The sequence below is a fragment of the Sarcophilus harrisii genome, chromosome 2 (assembly GCF_902635505.1).
Source record: "Sarcophilus harrisii chromosome 2, mSarHar1.11, whole genome shotgun sequence".
Classification (NCBI taxonomy): domain Eukaryota; kingdom Metazoa; phylum Chordata; class Mammalia; order Dasyuromorphia; family Dasyuridae; genus Sarcophilus; species Sarcophilus harrisii.
The window spans coordinates 304,864,448-304,889,640 of NC_045427.1; the positions used below are offsets into that span (position 1 = coordinate 304,864,448).

Consider the following 25,193-nt stretch of genomic DNA (forward strand, 5'->3'; position numbering starts at 1 on the left):
ACAGGGAGCTGTGTGATACAGTGTGTAAACACTGAGCAACTCATCTCCCTGAGTTCAAATCTGGCTTCAGATACTTACTAGCAATGAGGCCCTGGGCAATTTAACCCTGTTGGTCTAAGTTACTCATCTGCAAATTGAGCTAGAGAAAGAAATGACAAACCAGCCCAGTATCTTTGTCAAGAAAGCCCCAAATGAATCCACAAAAAAGGGGCCATGACCTAAATAATTCAACAATGACCTATCAGGCACTGTTCAAAGGGCAGGAAATAGAAATACAAAAAAGCAAGACAGTGTTTACCCTCAGGAAGCTTACATTTCTCAAGGGGGGAGAAGGGAGAAAACTACACCTGATAGAAAGCTGTAAAGGACAGACAGCACATGAAGAGGCAAGGTGGAAAATTCCAGAGTCAAGAACTTATCCAGTATTTCTACATGGAGTAAGCAGAAGAATAGCTCAGGCAGATTTTCAACAAGCATTTTTTAAGTTACTATATGCCAGGCATGGTACAAAATGTTGGAAAACAAAGCCAAAAATGAAACGGTCCCAGCTCTCAAGGAGCATACTTTCTACTAAGTGGAAATAACATTACATAGAGATAATACAAAATACAATCAAAATAAATATAAAATAATTTTTTGGGGGCAGAGACAGTGCTAAAGACTAAGTGGGTTTCTGAAAGACCATTTGTAGGATGTAACACCTAAGTTCAGCCTGGAAGGATGCTAGGGATTCTAAGAGGTGGAGATGAAGGGCATCAGAGCCAACCTTTTCCTAAGAAGCAAATTTTGATTTTCTTCAAAGTCGTGATATCTTAAAGACAAGGGGTGCTTATAATTGGGATGTATGTTACTGCTTAGGGAGTGAGAAAAAGGACAGAGGAGATTTTCATTCATTCAACAACCACCAACTATATATACTAAGCATCATGTTTCGGAGACGGGATAAAGATGAAACAGATTCTGACCTCAATGAACTTATATGCTACTCTACATTCCATATTCTATTCTTTATTCTAAAGGAAGGAAGGGAGACAGAAAAGGAGGGAGGGAGAGAAGGAAGAAAGGAAGAAAAAGTTTGTGTCTTTCCTCAGTCTCCATCATCATCATGGCCATAGGGTAGCAGGAAAATTGGTGGCTAACAACTACTGACTTTTGTCTTTAGGCAGCTTATGTTCTAATAGCCATACCTGAGTATTTTCCTCAAAGAATTATATTGTGGATCTCAGAATACAGAGGGTTACATGCTACAGAATGAAGGACGATTCTTTAGCAAGAGAAAAGGAAACAGTGACCTTCTACTTCCCAGACCATCTTCCAAGAAGATCCCAGCAATTAGCACAGTGCCTGACACATGGTTGGTGTTTGACTGATTGATTTAAAAAAGTGAATTTGAGTGTCAGGAGGACAGAAAGATTAGTCCAGAAAAATATCTGACCAAATTGAAAATTGAATCAGAGATAGAATGAATTTGTACAACACACACACACACACACACACACACACACATACATACACACACAAAACTTCAGGTAGAAAGATAAGGGAGCACTATGTTTTCAAAACAAGCAGCTAAACTCACAATCAATCAGACAGTAATTGATAATCAAGCTGAAGTTACTATCAAACCTAAAAGGGATAGAGGGAACAATAAGGACAATTATGGTATAGTGGAAAGAGGTCTAGTTTGGGAAGTGGAAAACCTAGACAGGAAACAGCTCTGCCATTTACTAGATAAGTCACTTTGCTTTTATAATCTGCTGGTTGGTCTCTGCAATGAATCTCTCTCCCCACTCCAATCCAACTTCCACTCAGCTGTCAAAGTGATCTTTCTAAGGCACAGAACTGACCATGTAACATGCACACAGGCATGCATATGGACATATTCTCTTTCTCTCTGTCTCTCTCTCTCTTTCTCTCTCTCTCTCTCTCTCTCTCTCTTTCTTTCTCTCTCTCTCATACACACACACACACACACTTTCACTGATTTCATAAATGCCAATAACTCCCCACACCTTTAAGATAAAATATAAATTCCTCTCTTGACTCAATGACACTGAACCCCTCAGGGGTCTTCAGACTTTTTAAATAGGGGACCAGTTCATTGTGTGTCAGACTGTTGGAAGGCTGGACTATAGTAAAAACAAAAACTTTGTTTTGTGGGCCTTTAAATAAAGAAACTTCATAGCCCTGGGTGAGGGGGATAAATGTCCTCAGCTCCCGCATCTGGCCCATGGGCCATAGTTTGAGGACCCCTGCGCCTTACTGTTGCTCAAATAAGACATTCTGTCTCCTAATCCTAGGCATTTTCAATAGCAGTCCCTCATACATAGAATATTCTTTTTCCTCATCTTCAGCTCCTGGCTTTCCTTCAAGATAAAACTAAAATCCCATCTCCTACAAGAATTTCCTGATCCACCTAATTCTAATGCCTTCTCCCTGTCATTTTTTCAAATTATTCTATACATGGCATATATGTACATACTTAGTTGCATGTTGAATTAGGCTGTGAATTCTTTGAGAGTGGGAATATGAATATCTTTTATATTTCTTTGTCTCCCCAGTGCTTATCACAGTCCCTAGCACACAGTAGGTATTTGATAAATGTTTATGATTGACTAACTCTCTAGACATTAGTTTTCTCATCTGTAAACTCCTTTGGGTTGAGATTATTTCATTCTTTATATTAGTATCCTCAGCAACTAGCCCAGTTCCTAGTACATACTATTCAAGTTTTGATTGTGTTTGATCCTGCATGATTATGTTTGGGATTTTTCAAAGATACTGGGCTGTTTTGTTATTTTCTTCTCCAGCTCATTTTACAGATGGGGAAACTAAGACAGACAGGGTTAAGTGACTTACCCAGGGTCACACAGCTAGTGAGTGTCTGAGGTCAGATTTGAACAAGAAAGATGAATCTTTCTGATTCCATGTATGGCACTATCCACTGTGCCACTTGGCACTTAGTAAGTATTTAATAAATGCTTGTTAATTAATTGATCTGAAAATGGATGAAGTTTGATTAGATGATTTTTGAAGTTGCCATGTTCTGTCATTTCTATCTTTGTTAACATCTCTTGGAGTTGCCTCCTCTCTTCTCCAACATGGCCATCACCCTAGGGCAGGTCTTCATTACCACGTATCTGGACTATTGCAATAGCTTGTTGGTTGATCACTCTGTCTCAAGACTTGCTAACCCATTCTACTGTAGCAAGCTATCAAATTGATTTTTCTAAAACACAGGTTTGTGTATTATCCCTTTAACCAATAAACTCCAATGACTCCCTAATACCCTAGAATTAAATATAAAACAAAATATAAATATCTCTTGCTCATAATTATATATATATATATATATATATATATATATATTTAATTTTAGAAAAATTAAAGAAAAATTATTTAGGAAAAAAAAAAAAAAAAAAGGAAGGACAAGCTGCTATCTTGACAGTGGCCTGGCCAGAGACTGGGACAATATTCTTCATCTCCCTGACTCCCCAGAAAACTGAAGCCAGACAGTGAGGGGGAAGATATGCAAATTTGCCCTAAAAATGTCTTTTTTTTTTTTCACGGACTCATTTCGATGGCAGATTTTTATGGGTCCTTGTGAGGACAGGACGTCATTATCAGGTACAGGACATATGCCACCAATTTTTTGGGTGGCTGTAAAGTATAAAAATATCCAAACTAAAAAAAGGCTTTTCTTTTAAAAAGAAAGGTTCTTTAGCGCCTTTTTTCCAGAGTGGAAAAGGGTAGGTGGTATTAAATTGAATGTCCTGAACAAATTCCAGTTTGAGCAACAGTGCCCTAAAAATCTGACTCTACACTGATCTTCTAAGGTAATTTTCCCTCCTAAAATAATAATAAAATAACATCTGGTGAGTTTATAGTGCATGACAATTTCCAAAGCACTTTATATTTATCATTTGAACCTCATGCCAATCCTATGAAATAGATGCTATTATTATCTTCCCCTTATAAATGAGGAAACTTATTTATAGGACTGAGAGAGATAATTGACTTGCCCAAATTCATACAGCTAGTAAGTTTCCAAAGCAGGATTTGAACTCCAATGTTCCTAACTACAAGTTCAATATTCTATTCATGGCATCCTCAGGTGCCTAAATTCTGGTCTTTCAATAGCAAGTATGTTGTACAATGTATAGTAGATAATAGATAACAATTCAATTTGAGGAACAGGAAAAAGGAATAATAACTGAACCTTACATAAAACTAAGTTTCGCAAATCATTCTGTATTATTTCATCTGTGATTCACAACACCCCTAAGAGATACATGCTACTGGTATTATTATCTCCATTTTGCAGAGAGGATACTGATACTCAGAGACCTGAATATGGTCACATTACTGCTTAAGTATCAGTGACCAGATCTGAACCCAGTTTTCCTGATTTCTGGGTAGGTAGGAGTGTTGTGTCTAGAATACTAAAACTCATCTTCATGAGTAAATCTGGCCTCAGAAACGTGGTAGTACTACCTGCGTGACCCTGGTCAAGTCATTTAACCCTGTTTACTTCAGTTGCTTTTTCTAAAAAATGTGCTGGAAAAGAAAATGATAAACTACTCCAGTATCTTTATCAAGAAACCCCCAAATTGGGGAAGCTAGATGGCACAATGGAGATAGCAAAGGCACAGGAGAGCTGAGTCCAAATCTAACCTCAGACACATAACATTTACTAGCTGTGTGACTCTGGACGAGTCACCTAAACCTAATTGCCTCACAAAAAACAAACAAAGAAAAAACAATCAAAAGACCCACCTGGAGTCATGGAGTGTCAGACAAGACTTAAAAAACAGCTGGACTAATCTTTCTGATATTCCCCCGTGAGGCAATTGGGGTTAAGTGACTTGTCCAGGGTCACACAGCTAGGAAGTGTTCAGTGCCTGAGACCAGATTTGAACTCAAGTCCTCCTGACTTCAGGGCTGGTGCTCTAACTATTTCACCACCTACCTGCCCCCAATCTTTCTGATTTCTAATAAAACACTATCCAAAAGCATCCTGGCACTTGAAAGCTAATTGTTCGATTTTCTACAACATTTGCATTTCAGAAATCAGTGAAGGCTACAAATTAGGACTTGATTTATAGTTCTGTTGATTGCCTAGACTTAAGAAAGTGATAAAGAAGATATCAATAGCATAAAACTTAGAAATGTGTTGTAAACACTTTTTTTTTCAGAGATCCAGTTGTTAAACATTTACTAGCCCACTCCTGACTCTATCTATTACATCATGCTACTTTTCAAGAATAAAGAATCATTGAAGCAATGCCAATAGACTTGGGGTGGAAAGAGCCATTCCCATCCAGAGAGAGAACTATAGAGACTGAATATAGATCAAAATATAGTATTTTCATCTTTTTCAAAAAGATGAAAAATTCTTTCCTTCTTTCCTTTCTTTCTTTTTCTTCCTTCCTTCCTTCTTTCCTTCTCTTTCTTCCTTGCTTCCTTTTTTCCTCCCTCCCTCTCTTTTTTTCTTTTTCTTTTTTCTTCCCTCCTTCCTTCCTTCCTTCCTTCCTTCCTTCCTTCCTTCCTTCCTTCCTTCCTTCCTTCCTTCCTTCCTTCCTTCTTTCCTTCCTTTCATTTCATTTCTTGTGTTTTTTTCCCTTTTGGTCTTTTTATTTTTTGCACCACATGACAAATATGGAAATATGTCTAAAAGAATTGCACATATTTAACCTATATCAAATTGCTTGGTATCAAGCAATTGGGGAGGGGGAAGGTAAAGGAGGGGTTAGAAAAATTTGGAACAAATTACAAAAGTGAATGTAGTGTTTAACCTATGTTAAATTACTTGCTCTCTAGGACAGGGGGTGAAAGAAAGGAAGGGAGAAAATTTTGGAACACAAGGTTTTGCAAGGGTGAATGCTGAAACTGATCTTTACATGTATTTTGAAAATAAAAAGCTATTATTAAAAATGTAGAAAATTATCTTTACATGTATTTGATTTTTTTTTTAAAAAAAGAATAGAGAATCATAACATGTTAGAGTAGAAGGGACTTGCAAGATTGTCTAGACCAACCTCTTAATGTTATAGATAAGATAACTACAGACCAGAAGAGTAAAGTGATTTGCTCTAATTCACAAAGCTGTTGGGGCCAAGATGAGAAACTAAGTATCATGATCTAGTTTAATGCACCACATAATAGACCATAGCACTTTCTGTGAAGAGCAAAGTGACCTCCATGATTACACAAATTGTTCTTGTTGTTCAAGACAGGATTGTCTCAATCGTCTGACTCTTCATGACTTTTCTTTGGGATTTTCTTGGCAGATACTGGAGTAGTTCATCATTTCCTTTTCTGGCTCATTTTTACAAATGGAAAAACTGAGGCAAACAGAATCTAAGTGATTTGCCTAGGGTCACATAACTAGTAAGTGTCTGAATTAGATTTGAAGTCAGGTCTTCCTGACTTCAGACCTAGTACTCTATTTACTGCACCACCTCATTGCCCTTGCTTACACTATTACAAATAAATAATCTAAAAATATTATAACTACTTTTCTTTTCTTAGGAAGAAAATCAGGCTTGTGATTTCATTGGTAAGAAAATTTCCAAACTGCAAATTCTCAACACCAATGAAGAAATGTATCTGTAACTTAGAGTCTTCAAAGTGATGATAATGTATCTGAACTTAGAGTCTTCAAAGTTATCTGGGCAATTAGGAGGTTCAATGCCTTATACAACTAGTATGGATCAAAAGTAGTATTTGAATCAAGATCTTCTTGACTCAGACCATCCTACTTTGCACTTGTTACAACTCATTTTATATGAACTAATTGTCAATGTATTATTATGAATAGATAATAATTTATTGATTAATATATTGACATGATTATAAATACCATATCACAAATCAAATGCAATTTATAAGGGAGTAGGATAAGCATTTATATGGTACCTACTTTGTGTCACACTGTGCTAAGTGCTTTACTTTATGAATATTATCTCATTTGATCCTCACAATAATCCTGTGATATAATAGATAATAAATCCATTATTATCCCTATTTTAGGAAACTGAGACAGAGGCTAAGAGGCCAGAAGACAAAGTTAATAAGTGTCATAGGCCAGAGCTTAACTCAGGTCTTCATGACTTCTGGCCTAGCACCTTGTCCACTGAGCCACCTTGCCCAGACAAAATATAAACTCTTAGGAGTCAATTAATAAATATGCTGGATTTTGAGTTAGGAAGAATTGTATTTGAATCCCAGAAATATTTTCAGATACTTTCAAGCCATATCATCTAGCTGAGCCTTTTAATCATTCACTTTCAGTTCCCCATCTATGAAAAGAGTGAATTAAAGTAGATGATCTATGAGGTCCTTTCATATCTGAATTCCTTATCCTCTGCTGATATGAAATACCTGCTAGTCATACTAGATCTCAGGTATTTTCTTCCAGTTTTTGTAGGATGGTGATCAATGATGGAGAAGGGTGTTAATCATATAATACCTGATTCCACTACCCATACCTGAAACCAGAACCTTTCCAAGAAGTGATAAAATCTTTCAGATCCTTATTTTTCTATAGTAAAAGAATTCATCCTTAAAGAATCCTCCAGCAAGTTGGAGACAAAACAGGGGAGCAGACATCTATTGAAACTAAGTGTCACTACATGCTTTTTGTTACTGCTTATTGTTACATGTTTCTTGTTACTACATATTTACTTTTCTTAAGTAAAAACTAAGTAAATTTTAGTGATGAACATAGTGCCCAGCTCAGAATAGAAGCTTAATAAATGATTGTTGACTTGACTTTTGTTAATCTTTTAATAATCTATGAGTGTCTATCAAACCTAACTTAACAGGGAATTAGTATCAGATCTGCCCTGAATACATTCATGGGGAATGTATTCATTCATTCATTCATAGGGAAATATACACTGAATCAGGTCATCCATGCATCTAAGCAAATAGCATAAAAAATAAACTTTTAAAAAACTACACAAATCCTATTGTTGGAAGGGTATATCACCACACCCAAACCAAATCAGAAATCTTTTCTATACAATTTTTCTATACAACTGTTCCTGAGCCAGCCCGTTCCATTAGCTGACAGCTATACTAGGAAATTGATCCTTATGACTATTTGAAATCCCCCTATAATAGGCCCATATATTGCTCCTAGTTCTTCCCTCTATGCCTAAGAAAAACAATCCAATCTTTCTTCAAAATGCTAGCCTTTTAAGTCTTTTTCTTCTCCAGGATAAATTTCCTCTGTTCCTCATATGGCCCAACATAATAGGATATTAAATGATGACTCTGGGGGTGGGTGCAGGGAAGCAGAGAGATTATAGTAAGTAGGTGTTAAAAAAATCAATTGTACCAGGAGGCAGCTCATTAGGCCTCTAGTTCCGATCAATCTCTGGAACAATACTGTTTTCTTGAAATAAAAGGACATGAAATCCTTTGTCACAGATGGAATTTACTCCAGCCACATGTGGGTACTTGGCAAACACCATCTGAGGATGACAAAGTTACAGTGACTCAAATGATGCCTGATGGTTGGGGTGGAGTGGTACAGGCCATTGACACACAATACTGTGTCCACTGGGTCTCTACCTGCTTGGCATTAAGTGGTGATATTGATGGTGCTGATAATAAGCCTCTATAGTCCATGATTTTCATTGCACTTTCACAACCATTTTCTCATTTGAGCCCCTGGGAAGTTGGTGGATCAAATATTAACATCCCCATTTGATAGATGAGAAGCCTGGGACGGAGATCGATCCATTACATGACTTGTTAGTCTGCTAGTGATAAGTATTCAGATGAAAATTTAGGGCTCATGACACTTAATTCCTGGATTGGCCCCCAATTCCAGAGGCAAGGCAGGCATAAAGGGAGACAAACTCACCTCACTCTTCACTGGCTGAGGCCTCTTCCCCAATTTCACCTCCAGGAAATGTAAGGGTGAGATCACAGCACCAATGTTACGGATGTCAGCGTACTTCAGCTCTTCTGCTGTCAGAGCGGTGCCGGGGAGTCCCGTCAAGGGGCCAAGCCCTGGCAGGGCGCCTGCTGTCAAGGAAGGGTCTGGGATCTGCCCTGGCATCATAGCAGAAGGAATGACGCCGCCGCCTGAGGAGAGAAAAGTGAAACGCTGATCATCACTCATCCAAATGATACCAACCCTAGGGGAAGCCATGAAGCAGGGGATCTTAGTCTTCAGCAACTCCCCCTCTCCTTCTGGAACAGCTTTTTAATCTCTCCTCTGTAGATGCTCAAGACAGATATCTCTCTCACCATCACCCTGAGGCCCTACTGCCAAGAAGAAAACTAATTGCTGACAATTTAAAATGTTAAAGATTTAACCTTCTAGAATTGTTCCAAAGGATTGAATCACTAATGGTAAAACTTCAGGCATAATGGTAACTGAATAGCAGAGATGTGGAAGTGGTGCAGGATAGGTTTCCTAGAGTCACTCAAGGCATACATGCCTATTCTTCTTACTTTTAAGCCCAGATAATTCCTCTAAAATAAAACAAAATCATGTAAAAGAGATCTGTATAAGAGAAAAAGAATGTGAAAGAGTTCAAGTGAGGGCCAAAAGTGAAGAATGAAATTTGTGACTATGAGACTGTAAGTTTCCTAAGGGCAAGAATCAAATTTTATTCATCTTTGCAGTTTCCCCAGCATCTAACACAAAGCATTTTACACTTTAATTGCTTGATAAATGTTGAACTGAATTTAAATGAACCATCCTTTACATCTACCCATCTCTGACTCAATGGATGCAAAGTTAACAAATACAACATCATACCTTGCAGGTCAATAAAGATAAATAGGAGGGAACCACAAATCACTGGAAGAGTATAAAAGGTCAAGATATATCCCTACACTCCATATGGACCATTCTTTTTTCCCTTCTCAATTATGCTCACAAGTAGAAAATAAGAATTATAGACACAAGTGACAGTAATAAAGACTCCTGGCTGCCACTGAACTAAAATGGTCCACTTCCTTGAGTCTCATTTTCATTATCTCTATTAAATTCTAATTAGCTATGTCTACCATTTTCTTTCTTTCTTTTTTTTCCCCTGAGGCAATTGGGGTTGTCACTTGCCCAGGGTCACATATCTGGTCTGAGGCCAACTCAGAAGATTCCCGACTTCAGGGGTGGTGCTCTATCCACTGTACCACCTAGCTGCCCCTAATTGCCATTTTCTTTGTATAATCCCCCTTTTAAAATGTTGATGACAGTTCTATAAGGTTAGAACTGTTCCAATGGTCATCACTAATGTGGTATGGAAAAAAGGGTATTGTTTCAGGAGTGAGAGAATCTGGGATCACACTTATAGCTTGGACAAGGAAAGTCATCCCAGTTTCCTCAGATCAATCAGTCAACAATCAATAATCATTTATTAAGTGAAAGCATTGCACTGGGCTTGGAATCAGGAAGATGCATCTCCCTGAGTTCAAATACAGCCTTAGACACTTACTGGTTGGATGATATTGGGCAAGTCACTTAATTGTTTGCCTCATCTATAAAATAAACAGGAAAAGGAAATGGCAAACTATTCCCAGTATTTTTTGCTAAAAAAAAAAAAAAAACACACACACTCCAAAATGGTGTCATGAAGAGTTAGAAACATTTGACATGACTCAAAAACAACAAAAATTATTAAATGTTTACTATGTACCAGGCATTGTGTTAAGTGCTAGAAATACAAAATTTTATATTAACTCAATTGATTCTCTAACAACCTTGAGAGGTAGGTGCTATATTATCCCCATTTTATAGTTCAAAAAACTGAGGGACACAAAACTTAAGTGAATGGCCCATAGTCACACAGCTGAATTATGTCAGAGGTGGAATTTGAATTTAGATCTTCCTGCTTTCCAAGCTGGCACCAGGAAGACACTCTGCCTTTTAAACTTTGATACACTTCCCATATAAATGTGAGTGGCTATTATTATTGACAGAACCAACTCTAGACAGAACTATGAAGTTTATGAGGTTGTAATTTAATAGCCCTACTCTCTCTGACTCTATGTCCTTCCATTTCTCTCTCTTCCTTTCTCCCCACCCCAATCTCTTCTTCCACCTGCCCTCCCTAGGCTTTCACCCATTCTTCCCATAAATGAGATCTCCTGCATAAAGTATTTGGCAAAGTATTGCATAAATGTTAGTTACACTTAATCTTATTTTTCCATATGCACACTATCCTTTTTATGTCCTGTGTGTGTTCATTGTGAGCTTAGCAGAATACCTGGCACATAGTAGAAGTTTTATAAATGATTATTGAATGAATATCAAAACTTGCTTAATGATTCACACTAAGGTATAAATCATTGAAAGTTATAGCTGGATCTTTTTGCCACAAAGAACTGGAAATTGAATGGATGTCTATCATTTGGGGAATAGTATATGAAGGTAATGAAATATTATTGTTCCACAAGAAATGATGAGCAGGCTGATTTCAGAAAAGCTCGGGAAAACTTATAGGAACTAATGCTGAGGGAAGTAAGCAGAACCAGGAGAACATTGTACATAGTAACAGCAAGATTATGTGATGATCAACTGTGATGGACTTGGCTCTTCTCAACAATATGATGATTCAAAGCAAATCCAATAGACTTGGGATGAAAAATGCCAATCATATTCAGAAAGAAAACTATAGAGACTGAATGTAAATCAAAATAGTATATTATTTGTTTGTTCTTTTTTTATTTCTCATTTTTTTTCCTTTTGGTATGATTTTTCTTGTACAAAAAGACAGTTATGGAGATGTTTAAAAGGATTGCACATATTTAACCAATATCAAATTGCTTGCTGTCTTGTGGAGAGCAGAAATAAGGGAGAGAGGGAGAAAAATTTTAAATACAAAGTTTTACAAAAATATATATTGAAAACCATCTTTACAAGTATTTGGAAAAATAAAATATGATTAAAAATTTTTTTAAAAAGAAAGTTGTAGCTGGAAAAGAAAAGCTAAAAAAGCTAAATAACTAATCCAATTTACTTCACTTTACAAATATGAAAACTGAAGTATAGTACTCTTCCAAGATCACACACTTCATCAGCCTAAAGCACTTTTTTTCTTTTTAACAGTAGCTTTTATTTTCAAAATAGATGCAAAGTTAATTCCCAACATTCACCTTTGCAAAACCTTGTGTTCCAAATTTTCCTCCCTCCCTTCCTCCTCCCCAAAACAGCAAGTAATCCAATATAGGATAAACATGCTCAATTCTTCTAAACATATTTCCACTTAATGCACTTTTATAACTATATATTAGCTTCTATTCTATGTAAGGCAAGAGGCAGCTTGGCTCAGTGCAGAGAGAGTTAACCTTGAAGTAGAGAACACCTGATTTCAAATCTAACCTCTGCCATGTCCTAGCCATGTGACTCTGGACAATTCACTTAAACTCTTTCTCTATGCTCTAGGCAACTCTTTATGAATATAAGTTTTAAAGAAGGTGCTGACTTGTATCAGATAAGTAAGTCTTCTCATCTAGTAGTTCCTGATATCATTGAAATCAATTTGAAATTGTTCCTTATCTCTACCCCAATGTGCAAGGCTCTGATTATTCTTGGGATACAGATTCACAAAGTACATAGTCTTTACCCGCCAAGAGAAATTTACTCAGGAAGACACAAATCTATGATAGAGGAGATGTTAAGAAAGAAAGATGGTTGGAACAGGCTTTCTGGGAGACATGTTACTTAATCAAGGTATTGAAGAATTGGTAGAATACCAGAGAGGTACCAGGAGAGTTTCCTACTGAGAAAAGGATGGCTTGCCAGAAAGTAAGGGGACCAGAATTCAAAAAGGGTATGTGGAAGATAGTGCCTAAACTACCCATGTTGAGTAGTGAGAGAGACAAAGCTGGAAAAGATAAATTGGGATTTGGTCATTATAATTGACTTTTATAAAGTAAGGTTTGAAAAATGCTTCCTATGCATAATTCCATTTGATGGTGGAAGGTCTTGAAGGAGACCTGAAATATCAAAAAAAAAAAAAAATCTAAAAAAATTAATCTGGTATTGGAGTTTTTCATAGACTGGAAAACAAATATAAACACATACAAAATGGAAAAGGGAGGGGTAAGGTCAGAGTTTGTATTCCAAGTGATTGGAATCTAGCTCTCTTGACCTCCTCAACCTTCTCTGTTAACAGATTCAAGTACTATTCCTCCCAGAACATCTCTATAGTAAGCAATATAAATAATAGCTAACTTTAGATAGTGCTGTAATGTGTTTTATAAATATATAAATATTGTCATGTTAGATCTTCACAACAATCCTGAGAGAAAGGTTCTAATTATCATCCCTATTTTACAAAAAAGAAAATGGAGGCAGATAATGGTTAAGTAGCTTAGCCATAGTCACACAGCTAGTAAGTATTTGAGGCAAGATTTGAATTCAGGTGAACACCCTACCCATTGCAACCCAAAGATACCTTTACATTAAGGTCTACTGGTGTAATTTCAGAAACTAGTTACTAGGTATGAGAGGCTAAAGGCCTTTCTAATGCTCCTGAAGCAACACCAAATGGGTAGTCACCTATTTCATTAGCTCAGACCCAGTTGGGATGTAAGGACTCAGCTATAGTAATGACTCCATTAAAAGGAAACTATTAGGATTCCCTGGAAGTCCCCCTAATGCATTGTGCTATAATCTGAGGGGGTAAATTGAATTAGAAATGGTCTCTAACACCCTCCTATGTGTGATTATTTAACTGTGCTAATGACCATTCTAAAGCCTTAACTGGACAGGAGTCTTAATTTCTCTGAGGGGGATTTAATTCACCTGACTGTCAGGCTTCTGGGACATTCCTCTGAAAATAAGATCTGTAAAAGTGACTGATGGAACCCACAGGAATAATAAAGAAATCCATACCAAGAAGTGCTACTAGGTCAAGTCTTCCTTAGTAAAAAAAAAGAGTGAAGGAAATATGGCAACATGCAGAATGTGGAAAGTCCCTTGTCCATGGAGGAAAGTAATATATCCTAATAGAGAGAATGCTAGCCTTAGACCTCAACTACCATTTTTGAATCTCATCTCTGACACTTAGTTACAGGGGCTGGGAAAATTATTTAACCTCTGAGACTCAGTTTCTTCATCTGTAAAATCAGAATATATTTCCTACTTCACTGCATTGTTTTAAGGAAAGTGTTTTGTAAACTTCAAGATGATATATAAAACTTAGAACAGGAAGGAAACTTAAAGCCACATGGGTGTTTGGGAACTTGAAGGAAAAAATGAGTGGCTAAAAAAAGAGCTACATTGACTGTGCTGATCCAAAAAGATCATAAATAAGAGTAGAATATTCTCTTCTGCCCAAGGCCCTAACCTTATTCAAAGCATTTATTATAATCAGTTTTTATACTCAGGACAGAGATAAGGAGAGAGATACCCTCTAGTTGCAAAGACTAGATTCATGCAGTGCCTAGCCCAAAGTAGGTGCCTAATAAATGCATGCTGATTGAATTAGGATTCACAGTGAAATCTCTCTCTGATACTCTCTGACAACAAGGAAGAACCTGGTGGAAAATGGTAGAAAGGAATAATGGCCTCAAAAAATTAGAAATCAAAATCCTTTTGACAAGTTGAAATAGCAGCTCACAATATAAAAGATTCCACCTGGGAAAAGAAGCCCAAAAGTTTAAAGAAGTCATGGAAGACCCCAAATTGAAACTATCACAGGAGAGTTATTCAATAATGTCACCCCAAATGCAAAAATAGGATCTTGGCAACATCACAGAGGCAAAAAGCAGAGATCATCTAATCTGGTGTTCTTAACTGGGGTCAATTGGGTGGAGCAAAATTACAGCATTATTTTCACTACCTTTTCACTAAAATTTTATAATTCCTTCAATTTTGAATGTAGGCAACAGAACGTTTTTTTAAAAAACTTGATCTGTAATTTCCTTTATATAAGGAACTCTGGGGTAAGGAAAGTCCTTCTCTCAATGGAGATCAGCATGTGCTCTGCAACTGAGGGAATTAATTGCCCAGTGAAAAGTTAAGTGATTTGCCACAGCCAGCATGCATCAGAAGTAGGACCCAAATTCAAGCTTTGCTGATTCTGAGGGCAGTTCTTTATTCACTATAGCACCCTGCCTCTCAATAAAGAGAAGGAGCTGCTCAAAGGAGCTCCATTACAAGGCAATCCTGAGAACAGTTATAAGGAGGCTCTAAGCAGAGTTCCAAAGACCATCTTTAGGAGATTGAAGCCAGGCCCTGTTTCTGTTATGGGAAGGATTCTGCCAGCAGCTTCTGTTTATTTTCACGCAGATGGTGGGAATAAGACATTAAAAAGTGAATCAGAAACTTAATGAATTCTCAGCTACTGTATAAACCCCTTGGTAGGTAGTTACCCCCTCAGGGAAATATTCAAAGTGCCTTCTTTCCCCCTCTAGGTCTCTTCCTGTTTTCCAAGCATCCTCTCTCAATGGAGTCCCTCACTCTAGACCCCTAATGCAGAATTTCTTACCCTTCGGGAACCATCAGTCCCTCTGGTTTCCTTCTCCCCAAGGGAGCCCCTTATTGCTTAGATACAAACCACAAAATGCTTAACACATTCCATTCCTGAAAGAAAACCACGACAGCTGACATGCAACATGGCAGGAATCATCCTACATTTCTCTAGAGTTGAGGAGCAGAAGGTGAAGAAGGAGTTAGACTAGAAACCCTTCTTAATTTGATGGGAAGTTAATTCGTTTAAGGAATAATTGGTTAGAGATATAAAACTGGAAGACATGTCTGAGTTGGTTTTTCTTAATTCAAAGGAATTTAGGGCTCTAGTGAAAAGAAAAAAAAAAAAACAAGCCAAGAAAATTGTGAGTTTCCACACCCACTCTGATCAATGTAAGGAACTAAGGAAACAGGATGACAAGAAACAATATTGGACTAGATTTCAGATCTCTTCCAGCCCTAAAATTCTATGTCCTAGAGATGGCAGTCTGGGTGTGGCATACAGCATATACTTTCAGTGATTAGACTTTAGTTATTACATAGTCTCAATTTTCTGAGCATTGGAAGGCTTTTAAGTGAAACAATTTAGAAGCACTTGTATTTGTTACTATGTTACCAGGTTTGGTTTTTTTGTTTTGTTTTGTTTTTTGCTGAGGCAACTGGAGTTAAGTGACTTGCCCAGGCTCACACAGCTAGGAAGTCTTAAGTGTCTGTCTGAGGTCAAATTTGAATTCAAGTACTCCTGACTTCAGGACTGGTGCTCTATCCACTGCGCCACCTAGCTACCCCTACTCCATATACTTTCAAATAGTTCATAGTTGATGGATTAGTTGGTTTTGCTGAACTGTTTTTTTTTTCCTCTTACTGTTTTATTTAGTTACAATTAGCAGCTTACTGGAAAGAAAGGATATGTTTGGAAATAAAAGTAATATAAAAACAAAGAAATCAAGGAATTAAAAAAAAGAAAAATATATTTGCTAAATAAATATAAATTAAATCCAGTGTACCAAATAACCAAGACCCAAAAAGTATAGAGGTATGTTCTTCCACTAGAAGAAGAGTATGAGAATATAAATCAGCCTAACCATCTTATCTCCATCAATGACTTGGATGTGGAAATGAATTGGAAACTACCAGTAGCTCAGGATTTAATACTTAGTCAGCATTCATTAAGTATTTGTAGAACTGAATTGAAATAGGAAATTCACTTCTTAAACCAATCATTGATGCAAAATTGAAAATAGTGGCTTGCGCCTCAAAAGAAAAAAGACTAGGATTCAAAATCCTTTTGACAAGTTGAGATATTGGCTCATGATATATTGGGTGCTATCCAGGAGAAGAAAATGCATTTCATCTAAGAAGGAAAAATAACCAGCCAAGATCAAATAAGGTAGAAAGGGAAATGAAAGTTATGATAGACTCCAAACCAATACTAACCACAGGTTCAAGATTTTGACAATATCACAGTTAGAAAGTAATTCAGAACTCATCTAACTAGGTATTCTTAATTTGGTATTCATCAAATAGAGGAAAATTGCATCATTATTTTCACTAACTTTTCACTGAAGAAAAATTCTCTTCAATTTTGAATGTGGATGAAAAACTTGATTCTAAGAAGGGATCCTTAGGTTTCACTACACTATCAAAAGGGGCCCATCATACACACACACACACACACACACACACACACACACACACGCACGTGCGCACTCACACACATTAAGAACTGCTATACACCAATCCATATTTAACCCAGAATTTCCTCTACAAAACTCATTCAAATGGTCATCTAAGCTCTCTTTGAAGGTTTGCAATGACAGGAAGCCACTATCTTCCAAGGAAATCCATTTTAGATAGTAGGCTGTCTCTACAAGACTCTAACCTGTCCCATTTGATTCTGCTTTCATCAGGTTCTTGTCACGAGCAGATTGGGATCTTGTCTTTAAAAAGCATTTGTAGAAACAGGGTGATGAACAGAAGATTCACAATGATAAAAAAACAACAATAACAACAAGGAAAGGGTAGGAAAAATGGATTTTATTAGGAAAGATTAAAACATGACTCTGCTAGAATGATTTAGAATTAGAAGAGCTTAGAAAGATTTAACTCTCTTTAAGAAAGATTGTGAAGTATTCACAAGGTTAGGTGGGGCAGTAGTTAGAGTGAGAGTCCTAAAGTTAGGAGAACCTGAGCTCAAATATGGCCTCAGATATGTGACACTTATTAGCTATGTGACTCGCTGGATAAATCACTTAATCCCAACTGCCTCACCAACGAGGAAAAAAAAGGTTGTGACTAGATTCTCTTTATCTTTAATGACAGAAGACAAGAATGAAAATAAACTTACAATACAACAGAAACTAAGAATGTATATAAAAAAGAATTTTCTGATTTAGGTGGTTATAAATTCAATATGAAGCTCCCCAGGAAAGCTGCTGAGTTATTTTTCCTGGGGATTTCTGACAAACAGATTCAACAGTTTAAAAAAAAAAAAGCATAGTGGAAAGCATTCAAATAATTGTGTCACTTTAAACAAGTCACTCATTTTCTCTGGGCCTGAGTATCCTCATGTATAAAATGAAGGGTTTGGTTGAGGTAGTCTACAATTTTAATGTTCCATGACTCTGTGACGCTAAATTGGCTCTACAGTTATGCTACAAAGGGAAAAAATTCATAACAATTAGCTGTGAGGGAAAATTTTTAAAATAGAATGGATTGTACGAGGAGATCTATAACTCTTATCTCGAGGTCTTAAGGTAGAGACTGGATGACCATTTGTCAAGAATTACTATAAAGGGTGGGGGTAGTTTCTGCATAAGATTGATTTGTTACTAGATTACTTCAAGGTTTCTTTCTAAATTTTAAATTCTATGTATCAAATAGTTTGGTTTACAAATATGACCTTGTGGATTAGGGCCACTTTGGAATTAAGATCATCTCAGGTATTGTGGATAATCTTAGGCTGATGTCCAAAGGAATAAAGAGTCTGGGTAAAATCTGGAGTTGATAAGAGAAAATTCCAAGGTCAGAATGGTTAGCCACTAGTATTTGATATCCTGACCAAAGATCTGTATCATTCTCATTCCCAATAGCCTTCTTCATCACTGTTCTGTGAACACCATTCAGTCCTAAGTATCCTTTAAATGTTCCTTTTAGTTATGAAATTTAGTTCCCAAATCTGCTATACTAACAAATGGCTCCCCTGGAGAATTCTTTCTCACTTTTAAAATATAAGGATTGGCAGAGTGGAACTCTTTAACAGTCATACACCAACACTACTAAGTGTCCAACTGAAAGTGTGAATAAAGAAGATCAAATGACCCAAAGTAAATTTTTATGACAGCTGGCCTAATATTTTAAATAATATTTAATCATTTAAACTTTTTTCATTGTTTTGTTGTTGTTGTTTGTGGTTGTCAATCTTCTGTGAATCACTTTCAGTTTCTACAAATGCTTTTTAAGGACAAAATCCCATCTCATTATGACAAAAACCTGATGAAAGCAAAATCAATAATAAATATTTATTTAAATTAATAAAATTAATTTATATTTTGATGTGGGTCCCCTAAATCATTCTCTATCACCAAACTGGGCCACGGTTTCACATTTCATTTTAAATGAGGTACTATCTGCATAGAACTGCCATCTATCATTCTGATTAGCTTTTAATCCCTCCAACTACAAACATAAAGAAAGAACTTCAGTCATCCCATCAATGTAATGATTCAAAGCATTTGGCCCCTGGCAAGGGGGAAAAGGAATAGTGGGGTCAGCATGCCATTTGGGCCATGCAACCTTGTCCAGGGTGCTGTTTTCCTAGAATTACCCCACCCATAATATAAGAATTGTGATTGTTGGGTTCTGGAGGAATTCCTATATGTCTCATTCTCCAAAAAAAAGCGATAATTTCATTGTAGGGCTATTCATGGAAGCAAATTGTAATTGGGCAAACATAAACATCGCAGCTCATTTAAGGATTTGTTGTTGTTGTTTGTCCTTAGGGCCATGACAGGAGGGAAGTGATAGTGTGACATGCAAATAAACTGGATTTAAATGAAGAAAGGCTGAGCAAGGTCACCTGCCTCACTTTCTCCTCCAGAGACATCTGGGTCCAGTGGCCAGATATAGATCAAGACAATTGGAGATGGCCCTAGGTGAGTTGGGAGACATTGGGCCTTTTTTAATTAAGGTCTTCAACAGGTCTCAGTTTGACTGAAGCTGCCCCCAATTCAGGGATTAAGGTTAGATAGCAACTGAGGAAAAGAAATTGAGGATTTATTTAGTGGGATGGGATAAAGGGGGGTGGAGAGACAGGGGATGGCAGATAGGACAGAACCTATGACTTCATTAATATGGGAACTCCCAGCAAGGGAAGTCCCTCTACAAAAGTGGCTAAGCAATCACTCTGCAAAAGACTAATAATAATAATAATTTCTATAGCTCTTTAAGGTTTTCAAAGCACCATACTTTAGGATCTCTTTGATCAGTCCCAGGAGGGAATAGCATCCCAATTTTACAAATAAGAAAACTGAATCTAAGAGAAATTAAGTGACTTGCCAAGGATCACATAGCCAATAAGTGTCTAAGGCAGGATTTGAATTTAGGTCTTCCTAATTTCAAGTCCAGAGCTATGCCTCCTAGCTGTCTCTTAACTCATAGACATAAAGTTGTCTGGAAGCATTGAAAGGTTAAGTTATTTGTTAAGGGTCATATAGCCAGTATATTCTAGAGACAGGGCTACAATCCATGAGTTCTTCTATAGCTCTGATGCCTCATGGTGTCATGGAAGTGAAGATTATGGTTCTTGAAGACTATGCACTAGAATCCAAGCATAGGCTCAGAAACAACTTAGTGCCTATTATCTAAAAACCAACTTAGCTACTTATAGAACAGCTTAACACTAGAAAGTTGGCCACCAGTTGATGACTATTTTGGTCACAATAACTTCATAAAGACCACTTCTTTAAGGTCTACATAGAGAGATCATTCCTAGCATCAGAGATTTAGATCCAGAAAGAACCATCTTATCTATTTCCATTACCTCAGTTTATAAGAGAGGAATCTGAGGCTCCAGGAAATGAATTTACTTATAAATGGCAGGGCAGGATTTGAATCCAGGAATTTTGACTCTATCTATTGCTCTTTCCACCGCCTGAGTGCTACCTTGATCTGAATTGGTAAAATAATCACAGTAATTAAATCACAGATCTTCAAAGTCTACTGAGCAGGAAGGAAAGACAAGGAAGCAACTGCCACTGATTTAATCCTGCTGTCTTTTCTAACCACCCCAATCCCACCACTGTTAGCCAGAACAACACTTTTCATATAAAAGAGGCTCAAAAAATCTTGTTGAACTTAGCACTAATACACAGTAGTAAAACATATACACAAAAGACAATGGAACATGCAGTCAGCCAATGATTTGCAATTTTTTAGATGCCATAGGAAGCGAAAATTCCATTAACCAAAGTCTAACAACTGGAATCCCATAGGCAACAACATAAGAACACAGGAGAAAATCCCCAAGTAAGGGGCTATAGCAAAGGCCTCCCACGGCCAGAAATGCTCATGTGAGCATGGAGAAACACAAGCTGAAAATTCCTCGCCTGGGTTGTTGAGGCGTTTGTCTCTACTGAGCTCTAAGAGGCCAAACCACACGCTCTTGAACACACATGCACACACACACACACACACACACACACACACAGAGCTTGGCAGTGGTTGCGTTCCAGGACTGGTAATACAATCCATGAAACTGACTGCCAAGACAAGCAACAGAACGAGCCAGGCCCAGTTTCATTGGACACCATATACTGCATATGGCCCTGGAACCAGTGAAAACAGTGTTCTCACCCTCCTCAAAGGCATAGGAGACCCTCTGTTTTCAAACACACCTCCACGGGGCCTTAATTAAAGGAAAATGGAAAAATAATGTGCCTGTTGCCCTCTCTCTACATATATATGTGTACACACATGCATGCACACATATGCGCGCGCCCACACACACAGTCCTGCTTTCTCTAGTTCTTCCTCTCTCCTTTCTCTTCCTCCCTTCCCCCCCCCCCCCTTCCTTTTCAAACATATTTCACTACCATGGAAAAAAGCAAACTATAGCAAACGAAAAGAAAAAGCTGAAAAAGAATGAAAGAATTTAATTTGCCCTCAGTTCTAGCTGTGATTGCTCAAAAGAACTTGGGCTGAATGAACAGAGAACAGACGGACTGCTCAAAGCTCTTCCATTCCAGAGACCTAAACATGAGGAGCAGACCCAATGCAATACTGGCTGCCCCACAATAATACGAGAGCCTTGCAATCTCGGGTACAGCTTTGCAGACTGAAAAAATAGGCACCTAAAGCCTATAAACAGTTGGGGAGGAGGGAAGAAAACAGACAAATTTCATCAAAAGTAAGGAAAATGTGGTGAGGGGTGGAGAGGAGGGAAGATAACAGGAATTGGTCATGATTGTAAAGGTTAAGGCATACACACAGGAGCCTAAACTCATCCCCAGTGGGCTCTGCCACTCCTACTGCCCACAGTAGGCATTATCAACACATCACTTTAAAGGTTACTTCATTAAGAATGGAAAGAAAGCAGGAAGCAATCTCCCAACACTTACGACTTCAAGAAGTATCTTATCCCTTCAGATCAGACAAGGCTCCAACTGTCTAGGAAGATTTGAGAGATGCCTGGAGTTCTGGAGTAGTGTCAAGGCAGAAAGAAAACAAGGAATGGGAGCTATCCAATTCTCAACCCTCACCCTCAGTGACTAGACAGGACCCTCTCTCATCTCTCTTGAGGTAATGAGACTCTAGCTTGTTTTTAAGTGTCTCCATTTATAAGGATCCCAAGCTACCCAGGGATTCTTAGACATATCTAAAATCAATACCACATGCACTTGGTTCCAGGTTTAACACTACTCTAAAAATGTGCAAAAGAAGATGTCTATCTTGCAGGCAGATCTGTTAGAAAGATGAAAGCAATACAACTTGTTTCCTAAAGTTTCAGGGAAATAGAGAAGAGAAGCCATGTAGAGAGTTATTCTTTAGGGCCTCCACAATGACAAGTTACTGGGTCCCCTCCCCATTATATTTCCCAGCCCTTTCTGTTGATAATGACCTAAAAACATCAAATTCTCATAAAATTCCACCAATATTTATTTTAACTTTGGTACATGGTGGCTATAACAGTTTCATAATACCATTCAGGATGAGATGCCCCCATCCAAACAAGAGGATCATACTTGTTACCAAGGAACATTCTGAAAATTCATTTGGCACTACCCAACTTCACCAATATATCCTGGGCATGAGAAGCACACAGAGAGGACATGTCTCTTTATGTTAAACCTAAAAGAAACTAAATAAGAAGAGTAACTTCTTGCCATCGAAACATCATCTTCATCTCCTTCTCTACCCAAGGCAATATACATCCCATCCATCTAAAGTTTCCATACTTTAAGTAAGCCCAAGGTCTTCTAAATTGTATTGTCCTTTCCTTCACCCCCTCAATCATATGAACATGTCTCTAACATCTGGGGGTCCAAATGTATTATGGACTGGATTGCAGCCCCATTCCTCCCACCTCCAAACTCTGATGGTTAATGAGTTTCTGCACCGGGCCAGGCCCGGCAGTCAGGGGAGGAAAGGCTAGTTTCTGCTCAGGTCCTTATGTAACCCAAAGTGGGGGAGGGTGGAGCTGGGATGGCCACAACCCACAGCCCCTCTTCTAGGCCAAAATAAGGGCACACACTATAGAGACAGTCTAGAATCCCCTGCTGCCCTTTTTCCTCTGGGTCTTAACCCAAAATGCCTTTCCCACTGAACTCTTTCCACCTCCATCCCTTGAGATCTGGACTCCTATTCCTTAGAATTCCCTGGGGCTTCCTCTCCAAGAAAGTGGGCAGGGGGCCGGTCTCAGATCGTTTTCGTTAACCTTTCCTTTTATATTGCAATTTCTTAGACCCTGGCCCTCCAAGTCCCCAATCCCACCGTCACTATCCTATTTGCTTCGGACGAGTTTTTTTTGTTTTTTTTTTTTTTTTCATCCACCCCGCCTTCCCCCGCTTCCCCGAGCGGAGGAACTCCCCACAAGTGGACTAAGGAGAAGAGCTGGGCGGGGAAGCAGAGAGCAAGAGAAGAGAGGGACCCGGCAGCCCAATAGAAAGGAGCAGTCCCGGGGAGGGAACATTTGGGAAGCCAGAGGCCACTGTGCCTAGAGCTGTGCTGAGTGGCGCAAGGTCCCTGGACCATTACTCCCGGGAGAGAGTTCAGAGGCTTTAAGCACCTGGCCTTGGGAACCCGTCCCAGGTCCTCAAGGAGCTCCACTAAGGGTGCGCGGAGAGCTCCGCCCAGAGAGGGGGGCTTAGGGTGAGCAGGGCGTTTCGCCCGAAGGGTGGAGGGTATCCCAGGTGCCCAGGACTGCAGGAGCTTGCCCCAGGAGTGGGGAGGAGGGGGGAGCCAACGAAGCGCGCTCCCCTGGTACCCACCGTGCAGAGGGAGGAAGCGGAGGCGGCGCCCCCCGCGCAGGGCTGCAGGAGCAGGCGGAGGACGGCCGCACGCCGAGCCCCGCTACCGCCCGGCTCCAGAGCTCCGTTCCGGTGCCCAGGCCCGTCCTGTCCCGGGAGCCGCCGCGGCGCCTGGCCAGCAGCCTCTGCCTCCCCCGCTGCCTCTGCAGCCGCTGCTGCCGCTGCCTCTGCAGCCTCCACCGCCTCGACTGCTGCCACAACCCCCCCGTCGCTGCGCTGCCCCGGTGCGTCCCTCCCGCAGGCTGTGGCGGGCGGCGGGATGGGTTGCATCAGCCCCGGTTATATAGCGGCCCCTGGGCGGCGGGGAGGGGTCAGGAATGCGGAACCGGCCAAGCTGCCAGCTCCAGACGTCAGAGGGGAACAGAGAGGAAGGGAAGGAGGGGACAGGGGAGGGAAGGGGGGTGTGGATCCGGCGCCACACACCCACTGACCTTCACCTCCTTCTGTCTTCTCACCCTCCTCCCAATCCTCACCTCCGAAAGAAGGTATCAGCCCATAGCTACAGCCTGACCTGCATCCCTTCAGCTCCCTCTTTGCTACCCCACGTTTCAAAAGAACCGAAGAAGGGAGGAGGACGGAAGGGTTATGTAAGACACTCGCGCCCCCCCACACCTCAACACGGCCACACTCGCACACCACACAATCACCGCCGCCCCCTCCCCTTCTTCTGTGCTCTAGCTACCTCCCCCACCCTCATATGGCCCCTTTGGAGAGAGAAAAGATGAAGATTTTAGAAAGCTAAAGCCCATTTATACATAGCCTGTATTTGATTATCTTCTTCATGCCTTCCCGGCTCCTCGCGAGTCCCGAGTGTGTGAAAGACAGATCAGCTGCAGGTAGGTGGTCGCTGAAAAAGGCAATTGGTATGTAACAAGTTCTGGGACCACGGGCTGTGAACCCATCACATGCTCCCCGCCCACCCTTTCTATTAACTTTTCTAACATCATGGGATCGTAGATTTAGAGCTGGAAGAGATCTTAGATGTCATCTTGTCCAACCCACCTCATTTTACAGGTGATGGAAAGGTCCAGAGAGTTTAAGTCACTTGCCCAACGTCACACTGTCGAAAGCCAATATTTGAACGTAGGTCCCCTGGGTCCCAAATTCACCACTCTTTTCCCTGTGTCTGGATGCCTCTTCTTAACTTGCAAAGTTGGGGTTGGCCCCAATCAACATCCTTGATAACAATTGAAAGGGCTCCATTTGTCATTTACAATTCAGATTAC

At 39.3% G+C, this 25,193-nt stretch overlaps 1 protein-coding gene across 3 annotated transcripts in view; it reads right to left on the reverse strand.

Annotated features, from left to right (window-relative positions):
• Positions 1-24,791, reverse strand: part of JDP2 (Jun dimerization protein 2) — a 71,892-nt gene extending 47,101 nt beyond the window's left edge. The window contains exons 1-2 of one of the 3 annotated variants that reach the window (XM_031952503.1): positions 24,723-24,791; positions 8,876-9,099 (exon numbers count right to left, since the gene is read on the reverse strand). In XM_031952503.1, the coding sequence (XP_031808363.1) occupies positions 8,876-9,099; positions 24,723-24,750 (252 nt within the window). In that variant the 5' untranslated portion in view covers positions 24,751-24,791. Of the gene's footprint in view, positions 1-8,875; positions 9,100-23,928; positions 24,302-24,722 lie in introns of those variants that run through there. The other 2 variants (XM_031952501.1, XM_003756218.4) reach the window with 2 other exon arrangements.
• Between the last annotated feature and the right edge of the window lie 402 nt (positions 24,792-25,193).